General features: G+C 43.2%; 1 protein-coding gene across 1 annotated transcript in view; it reads right to left on the reverse strand.

Annotated features, from left to right (window-relative positions):
* The window catches only part of tbc1d22b (TBC1 domain family, member 22B), a 198383-nt gene extending 177104 nt beyond the window's left edge, over positions 1-21279 (reverse strand). Inside the window, exon 1 of the mRNA XM_060932378.1 lies at positions 21013-21279. Within this exon, the coding sequence (XP_060788361.1) occupies positions 21013-21068 (56 nt within the window). The 5' untranslated portion in view covers positions 21069-21279. The remainder of the gene's footprint in view (positions 1-21012) is intronic.
* Between the last annotated feature and the right edge of the window lie 408 nt (positions 21280-21687).

A 21687-nucleotide genomic window follows, 5' to 3' on the forward strand; every position in this document is an offset into this window, starting at 1 on the left:
TTTTGTAGCCCACAGGCTCTAAATATTAATTTTCGATTTTAATAAAATTAAATGTTTATCTAACGGACTGACAATAATGTCAAACTGAACCGCACTCATTTAAGTTGTGATTCGCGCTGTTTGTACCGATAATAACCACAAATTCCCCGCCGACTTCGTTGATCAAGGGAGAGTAACTCATCCGCGGCCCCGACATGCGGTGTGCGTGCGCACTCGGCGGAGGCAGTAGTGTGTCGGAGGGAACAGAAGCAGAGATAACGCTTATTTTGTCTCCGGTAAACCAGTCTTCTCTCGTTCAATTACATGCTGGCATCAGAAGACACCGCTGGTTGTAAATGAACCCAAACTGAGTGGTTGGAGTGTATTTTCATACACAAATGGAGAAATGTTGGCTGAGTGTGTAATTGTGTAGCCCCACTGCAGACTGTTGTCGTTGTTAATTCATAGCATGCTCAGCTGCGTGAATGTGTCATGCACCGAAAATAAGAGATTTACAAGCCAGGAACGCCTCATGATGCAATATGCAAGAAAAGAAAGAAGATTTACTGCCATTTTACTTTGTATTTGAGTAAAGTGAATAAATAAATGGTCTGCGGAAAATACATTTAATCCTGGGAACTGCGTGCACAGGAGTTTATTTTGTGTTTACTCCCCCCCCCCGGCTGGCTACTTATTTGTCATGGCTGGCTAGTATGAGCCTTAATGGAAAGCCCTGGGAATGCGGAAAATGTCAAGTTCGATTTTAGATTTACGAACCCGAAAAAAAAATGTCGAAAAACCGGCGTTAAAAAAAAAAAATTTCAACCGCACAAACGGCACTCACCCGGCCGGTGGACCGGAAACAGAACATTTTTTTAATAAATGGCCCTATGCTCCAATTAATATGACATGTGGATCAACAAAGTCCACATGGCAGCGACCCCACATACACGTACGTCGGACAAGCTGGAAGAAGCGAGTGAGTGGGTGGGTTTTGGGTGAGTTGACCACTCCCACCACGTCAAAGTAAAAAAACTGAAGCTTGCTCAGCAGAACCAAGTATCATTTTTCACTTTCAACATTGACTATCTCCACTTGACCAAATCACAAATCCAACATCACATGGCCAGACATCAGCTCGACGCCTGTTGCCCTGCAGATACAACAAATCTTCCACAGCAAACACACACTGCACTTAAACAAGCACGCCGAACCTTAAGGGTCTTTCAGGTCATCATTTATTCGACGTTCATCTGTTGCAGTAAAAAGTCAGCGTCCTTGTAAGATATCAGAGGCCTTGGTTGTGTTTCAGTACATGCCCTTGTCTTGTCAACGTTTCTCCTTTGGGCAAGATAGAACGGGCAGCTGCGTTTATTTATTAAGCAAAAGTTTGATAAATGACAGCTTTGAGAACCAAGAGATCGAGTCGAAACGACTCCGAATGAACCCAGTGAGCACTGTAATCTGGTTTTAATTAATAAAACGGTACCACAGTGCTGTTACATTTGTAAATCTCATTCATCATCCGCTCTGAGAGTAGATCCAGCTTCGAGAGGTTTATTTAACATTCTGAAAGGCGTCTCAAACGTTGATGCGATGGACCAGGCAAAAACGAAGCTGTAAGGTTCGTCAACATCAACTGTGTTTACATCCTCAACATGAATGCAGCCATTACTGCTGCCTGTGTTGCCAGATTGCGGGGTTTCCGGCCCAATCTGGGCGGTTTTAAGTGCATTTTGGCGGGTTTTGAACATATTTTGGGCTGTAAAACTTCAGCAGTATCTGGCAACATATTTTTTTACTTAATACAAGAAATTGATGGATGCCAACGTTTTTGCCAAAATGGTATTTTATTTTCCATTGTTTAGGCAGCTTCAGCATCATACTGTGAGATTCTGTTCAAATTGTTTTTTTTCTACTATGAAGCCTGAGCCATTTATTTTATTAGTTTATAATTATTGTTTAATTTAGTCTTCAGGAGAGACTGCCTGCACACAGTACTAGTATTAATAGTTTTTTTTCTTACATGAAAGCTGAGGCATTTATATTATATTTTAAGGTAACTTCATGTTGTGCTGTGAGGTTCTCTGCACTTTAACTTTTGAACCAACAGGTGCATTTGGATAAGTAAAGCCTATTTTTCTGCATTTTTGTAGTCCTGGTAATCTTTTATAGTGGTAAAGTTGTTTATAGGACCATTTCTCAGTGTCTTTGTTTTTTTAATCAATAGTTTTTCAGTAATAACTTAATATTTAACATATCACTCAATTTTAAACAACCCCCGCGCCTCCCCCATAGTCTCCAAAATTTCTGTGGGAAACACTGGCGTGCGTAACAACGCTAATCAAGCTTAAGCTAGACGACCCACCTCAAATACCCGTCCCGGGTAAATGTTATCTCAATTTTAGACGGCCTGTTCCAAACCATCCCGCCCCATGAAAAATTCGTACTTGCATCTCTCTCTCTGTCTGTGTATATATATATATATATATATATATATATATATATATATATATATATATATCTCCCTGCACGCTTTGCGTGCATTATGTCTGCCACTGGCAGACATTTTACCATTTTGCACCATGCTGTAAATTATTTGTACCCTGCTATTCTCCCAAACTTTGAAGCCCCTGCATGCCAAATCAACAAATATCTGACAAATTTATGCTCGACCATCTCAGATTTCAATGAAATTTGGAGGGCTCAGAGATACTATTAAAAGAAGTTAATCCCCAAAACTTGAGCTTCCTATCACCAACAGTTTCAGAGATACGGGCATTTGAATTTTTCAATTTTTTTGTTTTTTGCTCAAAACATACATATTTCAAAGTGCAATATAATCTTTATTATGCAAGATAGAAACCTAAAATTTTGCACAGAGAGACTCAATGTCTTGTACTACAAGCTTCAACTTAGAATTTCAATGGTTATTGTATACTAGATGGTGATTTTAACAAGGAAATTAAAAAGACAAATTTGCATTTTTTGCATTTTTAACTCATTCTGGAAGCTTGCCTGTGGCAGTAATGCTTAAACTAAGAATGTTATTCAAATCTACACAGAAATATCTACCAATTTCAGTTTTACCAAGTCTCCACTATTCCTAGTTTGTCTGTAACAAGGTTTTGAAATTCGCCGATTTCTAAAACATGCCATTTTCAGTAGCATGGATTCCAATGTGGGATAGCAGTTAGGAACTTGTAAATTTTTTTCAGTAATCTCCTAGACCCATATTTTATATTTCCAAGTTTTTGTTCTGTGTCTCTCAAGTGTTTCTGAGCTACAGGTGTTTAAAAAAATCCATTTTTTCCAAATTTGAATTTTTGATATTTCCATTTTATTGATGATTAAGGACAGATAAATACAACTAAATGATTTGTATAGATAAGGAAACATTTTACTTGTGTTCATGTCACAGAAATATGGTTTTAAAAATATTATCATTTTGAAATAAGCTCAATAATATGAACATTTCACATTTTTCAGTAAATGTATATATAAAAACTAAAGAAGTCAGTCATTTTTCATATAAATCACTTAACTTACAATTTCTGTTGTGTTAGTTTATGGCAGTCAGAATCTTTCTTTAGTCCAATTCCTATAGAACAGGGAGGAAGTTCAGCCATTTCTAGATGTCAAAGAACAAACTCATTTATACTGATCTCAAATTGAAAGCAACTACAATTAAATTCCCTAGTCAACGACTCAAAATATCCAATCCTTGCAAAGAAACACATTCAGTTAATAACATTGGTAAATTTTCTCAGTGCTCGGTATTACAATGTATTTAATATAATCCAAGCAATATAATGTTATCTGAACAAGTATGCAGTTTACAGACTCTAAAACTATAAGATATGAGCCACCTGTTCTGGTATCAAAGGTCACCTATTGTGCTGTGTTGATATTGATAAGGCTGGCTGTTGACTGGTACACAATAGCTGGTCATTGATTGCTAATGTTACACAGTCTTAGATTAAAATCAATTTACAAATAATTAATGCTGAGCATTAATTGAAATTTTATTTAAAATTGAGGAAGAAACATGTCTCCTAACCTACTTGAGCCTTATTGAAGCATTTATTAACCCTCAAATATCAGTTATATGAAAATATATCAAAAATTCGAATTTGGTCAAAATGGATTTTTTTAAACCCCCGTAGTTTAAAAATACTTGAGAGAGACGGAATAAAAATTTGGAAATATAAAATATGGGTCTTGGGGATTACTGAAAAAAATTTACAAGTTCCTAACTGCTATCCCACATTGGAATCCATGCTACTGAAAATGGCATGGATTTTGGGTATTTTTTGGGGCTGTAGTTAGATGCGACCAAACTCTTCTGCGTTTTTCCTGTTTACATAGGTTTATATGACCAGTGACATGAAACAAGTTCAGTTACACAAATTGAAACGTAGCGATTTTCTATGCTATGGAAAGTCCTCATTATAATGACAGGCGTACTAACACCTTCTGCGCGCTTCGGCAGCGCATTGATACGGAGCTCAGATATCAATGCGCTGCCGAAGCGCGCAGAAGGTGTTAGTACGCCTGTCATTATAATGAGGACTTTCCATAGCATAGAAAATCGCTACGTTTCAATTTGTGTAACTGAACTTGTTTCATATCACTGGTCATATAAACCTATGTAAACAGGAAAAACGCGGTAGAGTTTGGTCGCATCTAACTACAGCCCCAAAAAATACCATTGGCCATACTGAGCCTAGCTACATTGCTAACAGGAGTGACAGCGTGTCTGACTGCGTCTGACTGACTGGGAGGTCGCGCAAAGCTCGGAGAGGTACGGAGCAGCTCGTCTCAATTCAGATAAGAGCATATTTCATTATGGAAATACGGTGGACTGTTCCTTTAACATTAGTTTGTTCCTGAACGTGGCGTATGAACAGGTGAATGTGCTTCTCTTTGTCAGGGAGTGTGAAGTTTCTGTCAGAGATGGTTGGGAGACGGTTGTAAGTGCAGAAGGCGTGTTTATTAAATCAGGCATGAAAACAGGTCGGGGTGAAAAAGGTGAGAAGGGTGCGCGAGTGGTGACGTGGCCTCTGGTGTTGTTTTATTTTGTTTGGGGGGTCCTCCCTCAGAATAAATATTATAGCCTCCTTACTAAGTATACTGTATTGACATTTGCACAAGGACATACAGTACAAATACACGTAGTTATAGTGAAATTATGCCCTGGAAAAAAATGTGAATAATAGAATGAAGAACGTGGAGAACACACAAGGAATAGTGATCTTTTTTCCTTTTTTTATTTGCCTGGACCACCAGTGTCTCCATGGCCCACTTTCGCCGAGTTGCCACATGTTTCAGACTTGCCCGCTTCTCTCCTTCAGCAGTCTGTTTCTTGGCCTGCTGAGCACTGCAAGTTGCTTGAGAGCCATACTTGCTCTGCTGCTGCTTTTCCTCCTTGTTCACCCTCTGCTGGTGTTTGTATGTGGCTGCTGCAGAGTTAATGTTCTGTCCACTTCCCCAAACTTCACGTCCTCCCTTCTAAAGAGCTGCATAGCTGTCTTCCCCCTGGACATCAGCGTGTACTTGACCGTCTGTATTGCATTAAAGGTTTCCACGTTCATGTTGCCACTCCTTTGATCGATTACATCATTCATCAGACTAAATGAGGACTCGACTCTAGGCCCATGAAAGATGGAGAGGCAACACTTAACCAGTGCACCCAGGGAGGGGTACTTGTCTGGTTTGTCGAAGACATGACCCCACCACTCCATGATGCTCTCTCCCTCCTTGAAGCTGGGGATGGTCAGGTCAACACTGAACCGCACAAGTTCCCTCTGGATCTCCTGGTCTGCTGGCAAGAGGTGCCCCAGCATACCACTCAGCCTGCCGAGATATGGAAGTACCTGCAGCTTTCAGCTCTTTTTAAATCAAGGCTGAATACTTTCTTCTTTGCTGCTGTCTTTTATTAAATCAAATTTGAGACTTTTAATTTGATTTCTTTCAGCACGGACAGCACTACAAAATGGCGTCTCCACTATACAGTGCCCTATATAGTGAGTAGCGAGCAATTTCGGACACAGGGATTGTCAAAAGATGCGCGCGCCCTCTTTCGAACGCTGACGTAATCAAGCCGGAAGTTTTGTTTGTTTTGATAGCGATCAGGAAAGTTTGAAAAAAGTAGGAAATTCAGTCCGATGACTCAATCCAGCTTCTGGTGGTCTGGTCTGCACTCTGACTGATGTGTGCACGCTCTGGCCAGCAGGAGAAGAGGCGCAAAATGATGCTGCTTGCCCTTCGCAGCGAGATGTACTCGTCGCTATGGCGTCAATATCAAAGCAGGAGGAGGAGGCGCAAACCGGCACGAGCTGTCTATGGGTGCGAAGCGACCTCCTTGCCCTTTGGGTCAATATCAACCCCCCCCCCCCAATTTTTTTTTTCCTCATCGGATCTACACAATTCACGTAGGTTGCCCATTTTGGTTTCAAAACGGCGAATTTCGCCGAAAGGTGAGGGATTTTCATGTATGAAAATCAGTGAAACAGCCAATAGGTCGAGCGAGGCATAAACAGGCTATTGTAGACTCAGCAGAACCAAAGACGAGAAACAGGAAATCAGGGATCAGGAAACCAAACAAGGAAATAAGGCTTGGAAATGTATCAGCAATGCAACTCAATACTTCGCAAAGTGCGTTTTCACAGTTTTTATATAGGCACGTTGATTGCGCCTTCATCCTGTGCAGGTGCGAGTCGTTTACGGAGCGCGTGCTGCCCAAAGTGTGCCCTATCTGATGCACGCGCCAAGGCACGATGCTCTTGCACGAAAGTCGTACAAAATTAATGTAGATATAAATATCTTCTGCCATATTATTATGGCATGTTACAAAAAAGTAAAGAAAAAAATCCTAGTCCTCGTCTCCAATTTATAAGTCCTAATGCAGTCAACGCACGAGTCCGAGTCGAGTCATAAATCCTTAAAACTAGGGCACGAGTCGGACTCGAATACTACAAGCCTGCCTCCGCCATTCCCACTGCTCCAGGGAATCAAACCAGTGACCTTTTGGTCCCGACGCTGCATCTGTAACCATTAGGCCATGGTGACTGCTGCAGTGATACATTAGACCTCCTTAGATAAAACAATGTGGAAATTCATTGTTCCCTTTTAATGAAACACCTGTACAATAGTAGGGTTTCAATTGTTAATTGATGTTCTTTCACTATGGACTTAAGTTGAATTTATCACTAGCCAGCTATGTTGCCAACAAGTTTGGTTGCATTACTTATCCAAATAATGCTACCTAACCAGCTAGCTTATCATTATGTTCATTTCTGTGTTAATGCAGGTTTGTCATTGGTTCAACAAGGATAAAACCAAACAAGGAAATAAGAAAAATGCTTCTCGGACTCGCTATTTTTGTCGGAGAGTTAGTGAGTTATGATGGTCACCATATCAGATTAGTGCCAGAAATTCTTGCTGTGTCTTGGTCAGGAGACTGGCAACATTACACATTTGACCTTGACCAATCATTATTCATTTCCTTGCATGTCACTGGAGAGAAGAAGGGGCGAGAAATCGTCAATCATTGCTTCAGAAGGAATGTCAAGGAAAACATTGTAGGAGTTGTCAACCTCGGTGAGAAAACACAAAATTCTGACTCTCTCAGGACGTCACCAGGGGTTTTTCTAGAAAAATTTAGTATGAGGGCGCTCACCATGGCGAGGGAGCGTGGGGGGGGGGTTGTCTGTCCCCCCCTCTGATGTGCGAAGCCTTTGAAAAATTGAGGCTACAATGGGACATTCTGAGGCTATCTGAGAGGGAAATTGTAACAAATTGTCAACATTGAAAAGTAATCTTCTTCTGCCCCGGACAGTCTTTGGCTTTCTTCCGTTTCGTGCCGCGGGATGACATCTTTAAACGCCCAAGTGTCAACAAAAACAACTCGCGAACTACTTCTGTCAAAAGCTCCCGCGCCGGTGGGTGAAAGGTCATTCAGTCTCGAGAAATCTCGCTCTACAAGTCAGCTGACCTTGTATGTAACCCATGTCAAATCTCGCGAGAGCAGCTGCGACAAGTAAACAACATGGCGCCTCAGTCTGGGAACCGCCAATTCGGATTGTTTTTGCACCGTCTGGCGGTGTATCTACTATGATTGGAATATTTTTGGAGTAATTATAACGTATTTGATGATCAGACACATTGTCATGTGGTGTTGCTGGGATGTTTTCACGGAGAAAAGATCGTTTTGAGAAAGACTGCATGTTGTGCAGTAGCATATAAGTGCATGGCCTAAGTGTGACTTGGGGTTCAATCGGCATTTCAGTAAGGGGGCGCACGCCAAGAGTAAAGGCCAATTTATGCTGACAACCCAGTCCTCGCAGACGGCGCCGCAGATAGCATCTGCGTAGCCCCCCCACCTTCGCAGACGCTCTGCGCGCACCTCCCAAAAATTGTGACCACCGCAGAAGCCTCGCAGACAGCGTCGCAGACAAGAGGGCTTTGATTGGTCCACTCTACATCCGCTGTGCACGCACTTCCGCTTCCCTACTTTCCCGGTTTGGTTTGGTTTCACTACTGCCATTTTTAAAAACACGAACGAAGATGGAGCAGCACGAAGAGCGGTTGATCGAGGAAGTGAGGAAGTACATACATCTATACGACTCCAGTTCTAGTCATTATAAGTAACCGGAGGATAAACACTCCACTAACCACACCCACCAACTACTCCTAGCGATTTCGCGACTTCGCGCCCCCTTGCGTTGTGGCGGTGAATAACATCGCGCACGCCTATTACTCCCCGCTCAACGATAAATTACAACTGTCTGCAAAAAGCTATCTGCGAAAGCCTTGTCGCAAGAGCATGCAGAGGCCTTAAGAGGGCGCAGCGCCCCTGTTCCCCGGTTTAGACGAAAACCTGCGTCACGGCGTGTCCAAGATGCCACATCGCTGGTCTTTGATTACGTCACACTCCAAAGCCAGTTCCCGATCGTTCACTGAGCCCGATGTTGGAAATTTGTCAGCCATGACAAAATCGTGTCGAAATCAGGCAGAATTTCTTTCATACATACAGGTCTAGTGTTCGATAAATATTGTTTATTCTGAATTTCTCTCTCTGTTGAATGACATGTTGATTCTGAGACACCAGTGGTGCTGATCTCTTCTGCTTCTCCGACTCACCTGATCCATCCTAATGCCCTATGTCTGGCTGCAGTCTCATCACATCGCTCCTGTGGAGGACGACCCCATATGGACAGTCTTAAGTCGCACTTAGGAGATGGTTCTGGATGGCTGAGGACTACGCTAACTTTAGGACTGCAGTTGGTTGTCATGAACAGTTTTGCACTCAAGTCTCAATCAATGAACAGTTCATAACTTCAACAAATAGACTTCATGCTGAAAGCAGTGTTGTAGTCGAGTCACTAAATCTTGAGTCCGAGTCCAGTCTCGAGTCCCCAATGTTCAAATTCCAAGTCATTAGAGAAAATTGAGTCGAGTCCACTATTGATCCGAGTCGAGTCCGAGAACAAGACTCCAACCGCACCATTTGACGGTGGCTGTTGCTGCCTTTATGTGAAACCGTCTCTGCTACCGCGTTGGACTAACGTTACTGCTCGACCGCCCCATTTTAGTTAACAGGCTACAGATAAAAAGCTTCATTGCTCAGCAAGCCCCGCCCATTATCAACAAGGCAAATAACATGAGAGGGTTAACACGAGCTAGTTCATCGCTCAGCAAGCAAGCCCCACCCACTATCAACAGGGCAATAAACATAGTGCTTCACTTCCTTCTCTGGGTGGAGTCTTGCCAAATGACGATTGGAGTTCGAGGTTGTCCCCGTCGTCTCCTCGATAGTTCTTCTACATATGGAACACATAGCAGTGCGTTTTTTCCCCACTGCACGAGAAGTCTGTATAAGCAAAGCGGACAATCCTAGGGGCGTTCTCTCCAGGCATTTTAGTGCCGTTATCGTTAGTTTGTTCCTGAACATGACGTATGAACATTCTCTTGCAGGAAGTTAGTATAAAAGTTAATGTAGATATAAATATCTTCTGCCAAATTATTATGGCATGTTACAAAAAAAAAAAAAAACGAAGAAAAAATCCGAGTCCTCGTGTCCAATTTACGAGTCCGAGTCCAAGTCATCAGTGCTCAAGTCCAAGTCAAGTCACGAGTCCTTAAAATTAAGGCACGAGTCGGACTCGAGTACTACAAGCCTGGCTAAAACGATAATGAATTTCCTGGTTACACAGTTATACTTTGTGACCGTATAGGACACAGTTATAGAAGTGAGCTACTTCACGTTGTCTTTTAATCACCCAGATGAGGATGGGTTCCCTTTTGAGTCTGGGTCCTCTCGAGGTTTCTTCCTCATGTTGTCTCAGGGAGTTTTTCCTTGCCACCGTCGCCACAGGTTTGCTCATCGGGGATAAAAATTAGCTCATGTTGAAAGTCTTTAATTTTCTGTAAAGTTGCTTTGTGACAATGTCTGTTGTTAAAAGCGCTTACAAATGCATTGACTCGACTTTTCACGTCAATGCATCAAATGTATGGTTCAGATCGAGATCTAAAAAATTACAAACTTCGTCTTATAAAGCATTTTCAAATGTCTTGATATTTAAATAATAATAATAATAATAATAATAATAATGCGGCGTGGTGGTGTAGTGGTTAGCGCTGTCGCCTCACAGCAAGAAGGTCCGGGTTCGAGCCCCGTGGCCGGCGAGGGCCTTTCTGTGCGGAGTTTGCATGTTCTCCCCGTGGGTTTCCTCTAGTCTGGTTAACACCAGACCATATCACAAGTGAAATATGGTCTGGAATCCGCCTATTGAATTTCTCGTAGGGGAGGTGTGGTTTACGATTGTCAACGGCCGTTTATTGGACGTTGCGAATGTCTATCATTTGGCGTACACGTAGCCCATGGCCAATCATGGCAGTTGTACCCGGTGACGTAGTTAGAGCGACGAAGAGGCGAAGAAGAGAAGGAAAGAGAAGGCAAAACAAAAATAGGAAAACAATGGCACCGAACGATTACTGCAGTTTGTGCAAGACAAATATGAGAGAAGCTGGTTTGGTTAGTTTGGTTCGTATCGCTCGCTGCCATGTTAAATGTGATCCGTAAACAGTCCCAAATAAACTATAAGCTTCCGTTTGTCGAGTAGTACGCGTCACCGTCTTTCCACCCCTCCCCACTCTCTGATTGGCTCCCTAACTCAGGCGAGCCTTTAGACCATAGTTTCCATGCTGTCTTTTCAGATCGGAACGATTGTGCAAAGCAGCATGGGATTTCCCAGGCTAGGTTTCCTCCGGGTGCTCCGGTTTCCCCCACAGTCCAAAGACATGCAGGTTAGGTTAACTGGTGACTCTAATGGCCCTTTTCCACTACCCTTTTTCAGCTCACTTCAGCCCGACACGGCTCGCGTTTCGACTACCTTAGAGCAGCACGACTCAGCTCGCTTCAGCCCTGCTTAGCACCCAAAACTCGCACGGTTTTGGAGTAGGGCTGAAGCGAGCCAAACTGAGCCGAGTGGGGCTAGGGGCGTGAGCAGACACTCCCCTGTGCACTGATTGGTGAGGAGGAGTGTCCTCACATGCCCACACACGCCCCGCGAGCACGCTGGGATCTGTGAACACCGTAAACCCGGAAGAAGAAGAATTACGAAATACGAGAATTTCTGAAGCCTTATGCGCCTCGCCTCATCTATACGCTCTTGCCAGTATCTGTTGCCGTTGTCGGTGACAACAAGCCACAGCACCAAGACCAGCAACACTAACGACTCCATATCCTCCATGTTTATTGTTTACTATCCGGGTCGTGAGACTACCGCTTAAAAGATCACTGATGTCACTGTTTGCGCCGCCTAATGACATCACGTGACGTCCACCCACTTTCGCTAACTCCACCCAATGTGTCCACCCACTTCCAGCCAGCACGGTTCAGCGCGGTTGTAGTCGAAATGCAACTCCAACAGCCCCGCTCAGCTCGACTCAGCCGCGTTGGTAGTGGAAAAGCGGCATAAATTGACCGTAGGTGTGAATGTGAGTGTGAATGGTTGTCTGTGTCTATGTGTCAGCCCTGTGATGACCTGGCGACTTGTCCAGGGTGTACCCCGCCTTTCGCCCGTAGTCAGCTGGGATAGTCTCCAGCTTGCCTGCGACCCTGTAGAACAGGATAAAGCGGCTAGAGATAATGAGATGAGAATAATAATATCACTCTTATTTGGGTGCAGCCCCAAAGTGTATAAGAGCAGGACTTAACTCCGCACTGTGATTCACTTTAATGGAAAATTGAAACAACACCCAGCAGGTGTGTTGAGTAAGAGAAATAAAACCAGTTTGTTGGAAATCCACCACCCACACACTTAAGAACGGCCAAGAATTCTTAAGAAAGGAGGCCGCCTATAGAGACTGTATATCCGGGTTGTGTGAAATGTGCCCTATCGATTAGACAACGTGAGCTACAACACGATAGTCACTGGAGAAAAGAAAAAAAATAGTCATGTGTCTTCGAGTTTGATTTGATACAAGCCCTGAAAGAAAACAAACCTAATCCTGCTGAAATATATAATTAAACAAGACGGTTTCTCAATGCAACAGGTAGTTTCTAAAGAGAAAGAAAACCACACAGACAAAGCTGAAGAAATGTGACCCAGCTGTGCGTATCCTGTTCACGTCAAGGAAATTACCCAAGACTGTTGATCAGTAGTGACAGTTAGGACTTTCTGTTCTTCAGAAGACTCAAACAGGACAACAGTAAAGCCACAACGCTGAACGCTCGCTCATCTTCATTCAGATTATAATATAACCACAGGAAGTGTCACAACAGTTTAGTGATTCACGAAAGTGTCGTGATACTTTTCCTGATCATGAATCAGTACCTACATTATTGCATAGACATGTTCGAGAGCGGACAACAGAAAGTGAAAGCGCCAATGTTCTACCCGGTCGCGTGTTTTGAATGCCAGGAAATCTAACCGCTAACTAATTGTATATCTGATCAGGTCGCACTGTGTGTGTCCTCTCAAAGAAAAAAAATTTAAATTCCAAGTCATTGGCCAATGGGCGGCACGGTGGTGTAGTGGTTAGCACTGTCGCCTCACAGCAAGAAGGTTCTGGGTTCGAGCCCAGTGGCCAGCGAGGGCCTTTCTGTGTGGAGTTTGCATGTTCTCCCCGTGTCTGTATGGGTTTCCTCCGGGTGCTCCGGTTTCCCCCAAAGACATGCAGGTTAGGCTAACTGGTGGCTCTAAATTGACCGTAGGTGCGAATGAGAGTGTGAATAGTTGTTTGTCTCGATGGGTCAGCAGGGTTTTTTCTAGAAAAATTTAGTATGAGGGCGCTCACCATGGTGAGGGAGCGAAGCGGGGGGGGGATGGTGCCGGTTGTCCCCCCCCGCCGTGCAAAGCCTTTGAAAAATGCTCCAATGGGACATTCTGAGGCTATCTGAGAGGGAAATTGTAACAAATTGTCTGTCAACATTGAAAAAGAAAGAAGTAATCTTCTTCTGCCCCGGACAGTCTTTGGCTTTCTTCCGTTTCGTGCCGCAGGATGACATCTTTAAATGCCCAAGTGTCAACAAAAACAACTCGCGAGCTACTTCTGTCAAAAGCTCCTGCGCCGGTGGGTGAAAGGTCATTCAGTCTCGAGAAATCTCGCTCTACAAGTCAGCTGACCTTGTATGTAACCCATGTCAAATCTCGCGAGAGCAGCCGCGACAAGTAAACAACATGGCGCCTCAGTCTGGAAAACGCCAATTCGGATTGTTTTTGCACCGTCTGGCGGTGTATCTACTATGATTCGAATATTTTTGGAGCAATTATAACGTATTTGATGATCAGACACATTGTCACGTAGTATTGCTGGGATGTTTTCACGGAGTCGGTAAGGGGGCGCACGCCGAGAGTAAGAGGGCGCAGCGCCCCTGTTCCCCCGTTTAGACGAAAGCCTGGGTCAGCCCTGCGATGACCTGGCGACTTGTCCAGGGTGCACCCTGCCTCTCACCCATAGTCAGCTGGGATAGGCTCCAGCTTGCCCGCAACCCTGTACAGGATAAGCGGTTATGGATAAGGCCAAAAAAAAAAAAAGTGTGTTTCCGGTAACATGAAATACTAAAATAAGGTCGGTAGGTAGGAAAGTTTTTTTTTTCCTTAATTTTTTTTTTTATTTTGTTCGAAAAAATTAACACAAGTAAACATCTTACAAAATAGTATTTTGGCACAGAATCCTTTATACCACACATCATAATAAAATAAAAGTGTTTTAAATCTTTAAACGAATAAAAAAATATATATATATATATATCGCGAGAGTTCGAGTTATGATCTACGGAAGCGTATTGCTGCCACACTCAAAAAAATTGGCTTAGAATCAAGTAATTACGTGAAAAGATATTGTTAACAAAGTTATCACGTTTTTACAATATATTTATCATGTAATAACATATCACGTAATTTCATGATACGAAATTATCACGTTATTTCATGATATTTTCATGTAATAACGTGCAAACATCTTATCAAGAAATAACGTGAAAATAACGTCCTAGGCTAGGCTACTTCCATTAAAAGCAGACGGCCTAGCCTAGCCTACTGTAGAACTTGGGTCGAGCAAAAACACCGAGCAAAAACATGGCTGAATCCTGAACGACTCCTATTTGTATAAATAGGGGACTACATAGGCGGCAAAACGTAGTGTTTTTCCCTGCCATGGAAGTGCACTTGTATACTGAAGAGGAAGCAATTTGCATTACAGCCTTGAATGAGGATTCAAAATGGTGCCTTGGCTCAGTTTTCCTTCCTCCTTCAGTATACAAGTGCGCTTCCATGTTTATGCAGGAGGGCTGATAGAAGTGGCGAAACATTTTACTTTTTATCGTTTCTTTCACAACTTGAATGCGTTGAAACAAAAAATTATGACAAACTAACGCCGCTTACACTAAAATATCGAGGGAAATTTGTAATAAAACTTTACGGTCGGCAATTTCGACGCGGAAATTCTCGATTGGCCGGGTTACCGGAAACATACTTTTTTTTTTTTTGGCCTAATGGATGGAAGTCATTGGCCAACATTTCGTCTCCTTAAATTGCACATCAATACGTATTATTTGAATCAGTCTTGAGTCTACAGCAAGCAGTGGGGTTGTATGACATTGAACAATATTTCTAGAGCTGGGCGATAAATCGATTTTATCAATTAATTCGAATTCACAGTTAAGGACGATGTCTTTTTATGAAAATCAGTTTTCTCTCAGTTTTAACTTCCAGCCACTGACACTCCCCTCTGCGCATGTGTAGAACGGATCGGGCAGCAGGGACGGATCGGGCACTGACACTATAGCCCTCCTCCCGCGCGCTTGCCATAGACACACACAAACATGGCAGCGATTGGGGGGGGGGGGGGGGGGCGCACAACTTGTGCCCAAGAAAGGAGTAACTTCCTCCGTGATTTGGAATTGGTTCGGTTTTGCGGCGGCGGACGCAGACCAAACAAGTCCTCGTTGTAAGGTGTGTTTGAAAACGGTTGCTTCCAAAGGAAGCAGCACGACGAATTTATTCCAACACCTTAAACAGAAGCACGCAGCAGAGTGGGAGACGTACTGCTCCTAGCGGAATGAAAACAGCCGCAGCACTAGGAAAGCAAGCAACCATCCCGGACACATTTTCCAACTGTGTGCCTTATGATAAGAATAGGGCATGATGGAAGGCAATTTTAGTAGGGGGGAAAAAAATGAAAATCGGATTTTTTTGTGGGGAAAAAAAAAAAAAAAAAAATCGAAGATTTTTTTTTAGGCCATACCGCCCAGCTCTAATTATTTCATTCAGTTTTGTCAGTGTAAATGCTAATTAATCAAAGTAAAGAAAAAAAACCCAAAAACATTCTACTGTTCAACAAATGCTCCTCAGCCAATGTGTGTAGCGCAGCAGGTAGTGAGAAAAATACTCAGGCAACTAGATGAATACTAGCGCCGTCACGGATACTCGATTATATTTTCAATTTTAAAAATCCTCAATTTAAGTTCCATGTGTAGGTACACAGTCCGTCTAAGAACTACAACAGCCCGTCTCTTTAAGAAACTACATTTCCCATCAGCCATGAGAGACTCTCTTTTCATGACGAGCGACCATGCGCCGGACCAAGAAATGCTCAGCGACTCACGTGCTTCACAATGGTGAAACTCCAAACGTCTCGGAACATCTCTTCATAATTTTGCGTAGAGGCAAAATACTGAGTAAGACTGGCAATTTTGGGCATAAAAAAAACTAGTCTTAGGAATTAGCTTTTATGAAAAAGTGTGAATTTAAACTCAGGAATGGTTTAAATGTGTACACTGTAAACACGCAGCGTGTTGAATTAATTATTGTTTTGATCTCTCAGTTTTGTTTAATAGATAAGTTTTGCATGCTTTCCTCTTTTCCCTTTCTAAAATTTTAATTTCATTCTTACACATCTTTTGACCTTATCAAGATTTCAGTGAATGTAATACTGTTATAAGCTAGTGAAATTAGCCTACGGCTAATTCTTTTGTCCCATTAGCATCCAGGGCTAACTGTATTGTCTCAAGGGATCACAAGGCCTCCACCATGTGGAGTTAGCTACACAGAGCTAATCTTTCGTCTCTAACACGTGGTCATCCTCCCCCACATCTTAGCTAGCATTCCTTTGTCTTAGCTAGCGACACAAGGCTAACCTGTGGCTCCACACGTGGCCAACACATCTCAGTTAGCAGCCAAAGCTAACTCTCTTGTTGTACTCAGGCCACGTGGTCACCAGGCCACACACACACAAACACATCTTAATTAGCACACAAAGCTAATCTTTTGTCTTCACCACAACACACTCTCTCACACACACACCTCATCAAGTATATATCATATTTGTATATATTTCAATTGTTATTATTCATTTTTATCTTTGTTATAATAAATTCATTTATTATTGAAACTGTGTGTTTATTTGTGTTCCAATATTTCTGAAGTCAACCAATCTCCAAGAATTCAAAGGTGCATATGATTTATGTAATATGGTAAGTGATCATAATTTGGAATATACCATAACTTAGCTGTTTGGTAATTTATTATTAAGCACCAAAATTAATGGTATTAATTAATGAGACTGATTCAAATGAGACCGATTCAATTTTAATTATTCATCTTTCAATTTAATGAGATTGATCACTCAATTACCCAATTGCACCTACACATCTCATCTCATCTCATTATCTCTAGCCGCTTTATCCTTCTACAGGGTCGCAGGCAAGCTGGAGCCTATCCCAGCTGACTACGGGCGAAAGGCGGGGTACACCCTGGACAAGTCGCCAGGTCATCACAGGGCTGACACATAGACACAGACAACTATTCACACTCACATTCACACCTACGGTCAATTTAGAGTCACCAGTTAACCTAACCTGCATGTCTTTGGACTGTGGGGGAAACCGGAGCACCCGGAGGAAACCCACGCGGACACGGGGAGAACATGCAAACTCCACACAGAAAGGCCCTCGCCGGCCCCGGGGCTCGAACCCGGACCTTCTTGCTGTGAGGCGACAGCGCTAACCACTACACCACCGTGCCGCCTGCACCTACACGCCATCAAATATTCAGAAAAATGATGTCCTAGAATGCGGCAATAACAAAAGGCAGCAAAGTTTGCTTTCAAACAAATCAAGAGGAAGACGATTCGCAGTTGCGGGAAGCAATGTGCAAGAGGCTAGGACCAAGCTCAAAAAAAAAAAAAAGCTTTGCAAAAATGAGTAACGAAAAACGTACGTGTATTCCGTTGTGTGTGTATAAATACAGTACTCCAGCATGTAAGCTTGTAGAGGATCAATAAAACGAAATGGAAACATTGTTTGGGATTAAATGATAATTTAAAGGGAAACTGAAGGCAAATTTATCATCAAAATTCTATTTCTCTCATTTTATTAAATATCGGAACGCATTTTTGATCGCTATTTTGTTGCTGCTATAGCAAGTTACAAGTGTTTGAAATATGCTCTGTAATATATCAGTCCATATGTCAAAGCGATGTCCGTAAACGAGATTCGCTGAGACCTGTGCGAGACATCGTAGGACGGAAGTAAAACGTACAGCGGAAATCAAAGCGACCAACATCTGCTAACGTCGTCAAAAGACGCGCACCCTCTTTCGAATGCTGATGTAATCAAGCCGGAAGTTTTCCGTGTCCGAAATCGCTCCCTACTCACTATATAGTGGGGACGCCATTTTGTAGTGCTGTCCGAAACCTTAGTGAGGATTACGAGGGAAATGCGCTCAGTATAAAATATATTTACCACAAAAATACATGCACGTATTTATTATTTTGAAAACCCACCAGCCGCCTGATCTGGCACGTTTTAACTGTGCGACAGTAATCATGTAAATACCAGCACGACAGACTCATCCTGATCCTGTTGTCTTTCTGACTCTTCTCTACTCCACGTTGGTTTGAAGTCGTATGGAATAATCTCCATCACTGATGAAGCTGGCAAATCTCAAATTAAATCTAAATTGGAATGATACGGCGATCTGGCCGCTGCGTAAACAGTTTTCAAAACGGCGGCGCTGACACTTGACGTTTGAAGTCTCGCGCAAGTCTCGTGAAGATCGCGCGGATAAGCGACACCTGCCGTGGACCAAACGAACTACATTCAACTTGGCTAAAAACCAAAAAGGCCGATAAGCGTTATATACAACCCCACTTCCAAAAAAGTTGGGACGCTGTGTAAACTGTAAATAAAAACAGAAAGCAACAATTTGCAAATCATGGAAACATTATATTTCTTTGAAAATAGTACAAAGACAACATATCAAATGTTGAAACGGAGAAATTTTATTCTTTTTTTGAAAAAACATATGCTCATTTTGAATTTGATGTCAGCAACACGTGTCAGAAAAGTTGGGACAGGGGCATGTTTACCACTGTGTTGCATCACCTCTACTTTTAACAAAAATCTGTAAACATTTGGGAAATGACTAGACAGATTGCTGTAGTTTTGAAAGAGAAATGTTGCCCCATTCTTGCCTGATGTACAATTTCAGTTGCTCAACAGTTCGGGGTCTCCTTTGTCGTATTTTGCGCTTCATAATGCATCAAATGTTTTAAATGGGAGACAGGCCTGGACTGCAGGCAGGCCAGTTTAGCACCCGGACTCTTTTACTACGGAGCCATGCAGTTTTAATATGTGCAGAAAGCGGTTTGGTGTTGTCTTGCTGAAAGAAGGAAGGCCTTCCCTGAAAAAGATTTTGTCTGGATGGCAGCATATTACTCTGAAACGTGTATATATCATTCAGCATTAATGATGCCTTCCCAGATGGACAAGCTACCCATGTCATGTGCACTAACGCACCTCATACCATCAAAGATGCTGGCTTTTGAATTGTGCACTGATAACAAGCTGGATGGTCCCTCTCATCTTTAGCCTGGAGGACATGATGTCCATGATTTCTAGAAAGTCATTTCAGGCATTCATAAATTAAGAGGGAGGCCATGGCTGTGCAGATATGCTTTAAGATTGAATCTTGGTATAAACTCACAGGAAGCAGCCGTGTTTGTTGTTTACGTTGGCGCGACCTTCTTTGTGCAAAGTACTATGTTATCGCGAGCAGCACGGTGGTGTAGTGGTTAGCGCTGTCGCCTCACAGCAAGAAGGTCCTGGGTGCGATCCGAGCGGCCGGCGACGGCCTTTCTGTGCAGAGTTTGCATGTTCTCCCCGTGTCCGCGTGGGTTTCCCCCACAGTCCAAAGACATGCAGGTTAGGTTAACTGGTGACTCTAAATTGACCGTAGGTGTGAATGTGAGTGTGAATGGTTGTCTGTGTCTATGTGTCAGCCCTGTGACGACCTGGCGACTTGTCCAGGGTGTACCCCGCCTTTCAGCTAGGATAGGCTCCAGCTTGCCTGTAGAACAGGATAAAGCAGCTAGAGATAATGAAATGAGATGAGATTATGTTATCGCCTGCCTCACTAGGTAGGCATGATCATAATACGTAGACCAACAGCGGAGCCACAGCTATGACTCGAGTCGGCCGTATAGCTTGAACTTGTAACGTTAGTTCATGGTATATCCAGGATACACCATATCGTCTTCGTCATTTTTTTTTTTTTGGTGTCACAAGATCTCATCTCATTATCTCTAGCCGCTTTATTGTGTTCTACAGGGTTGCAGGCAAGCTGGAGCCTATCCAAGCTGACTACGGGCGAAAGGCGGGGTACACCCTGGACAAGTCGCCAGGTCATCACAGGGCTGACACACAGACAAACAACCATTCACACTCACATTCACACCTACGGTCAATTTAGAGCCACCAGTTAACCTAACCTGCATGTCTTTGGACTGTGGTGGAAACCGGAGCACCCGGAGGAAACCCATGGGGAGAACATGCAAACTCCGCATAGAAAGGCCCTCGCCAGCCACAGGGCTCGAACCCGGACCTTCTTGCTGTGAGGCGACAGCGCTAACCACTACACCACCATGTCACAAGACACATTGCGTAATCAGCAACAGAACCGTTTTGTCATGTGACCCATCCTTGGACAGGAATTTTTTTTAATGAAGGATTATAATGCCTAATATTGCGTCAGTGGTGATCCTTTTAGTTTATCTGACCACAGGATCAGTTTTGGCTGGATCGAAGGAGTGTTTCTCAACCCAGCAGTGATCCTGAAGTGTATGACATCTGATCAGGATCATTGCCAATCAATTAATTAATATCTGGACATAAAAAACTTTTATAGCACATGGGCTCCAGATGGTAATTGTACACCAACAAAGTGCCCACTAAGTGCATGTGAGACTGAGACTGATCCCATATGGCCACATGTGGGCAAGTCTACACAGCTGGACACATCAGTTTGCATGCATTACCTCCTGTGGGTTTTATATTAATTATAAAATAAGCTATTTTACAAACAGTACACTTACACATGGAACTTTGTTTAGGTTAAAGCATCCAGGCTGAGATTAAGCAGCACAAACAGCCGTGCTGATCAAAGATAAAGGGCCAGTCAAGAGTAAAGCAGATTATAAACCACTGAAATCGAGGAAGCTGGACAGATTTAAACCCTCACTCACCTTCCGGGACCCTTCGCGTTCCTCCTCCAGAAATGGATTTTATTGTCGGCGGCCATAACTGCAGAACCGAGTTCTCACTGAATAAACATTAAAACATTTCCTCTAAAACAAACCCAGACTTCCCCCAGCGGCGGCCATTAAAAACGGCGCTCTTTCTTGTGCTGCATTAAAACACCTCGCACTGTTTCAGCGACTCATTCCTGCTGCTTTTGTCAACAAAAGTGAGAGGATGATACTTCGCAATGGACGCCGCCATCTTGGAACGGCACTCCGTCCAACTGTGATTGGATAAAGTCTCAAACAGGTGCAGTGGAGCCGACCAATAGGACGGCGGTGTTACTCGAAGAGGCGGGATTTCTTTGAATCTCCTTATGTGACCTCATTGACAGGTGCAGGTTACAGTCCAGTGCAAAAGTTTGCGCTCCCCATGAAGTAAGGCGTGTATAAAATATTTTTAAAAAATGTATTTTATATCTACATAACTTTCATATATATTTCATGTGGTTAACACGGTCGCCTCACAGCAAGAAGGGTCTCGGTTCGAACCCAGTGGCTGGCGAGGGCCTTTCTGTGTGGAGTTTGCATGTTCTCCTCGTGTCTGTGTGGGTTTCCTCCGGGTGCTCCGGTTTCCCCCAAAGACATGCGGTTAGGTTAATATGGGACAGCCTTGAGCGA

The sequence above is a fragment of the Neoarius graeffei genome, chromosome 10, assembly GCF_027579695.1.
Source record: "Neoarius graeffei isolate fNeoGra1 chromosome 10, fNeoGra1.pri, whole genome shotgun sequence".
In the NCBI taxonomy this organism is placed as follows: domain Eukaryota; kingdom Metazoa; phylum Chordata; class Actinopteri; order Siluriformes; family Ariidae; genus Neoarius; species Neoarius graeffei.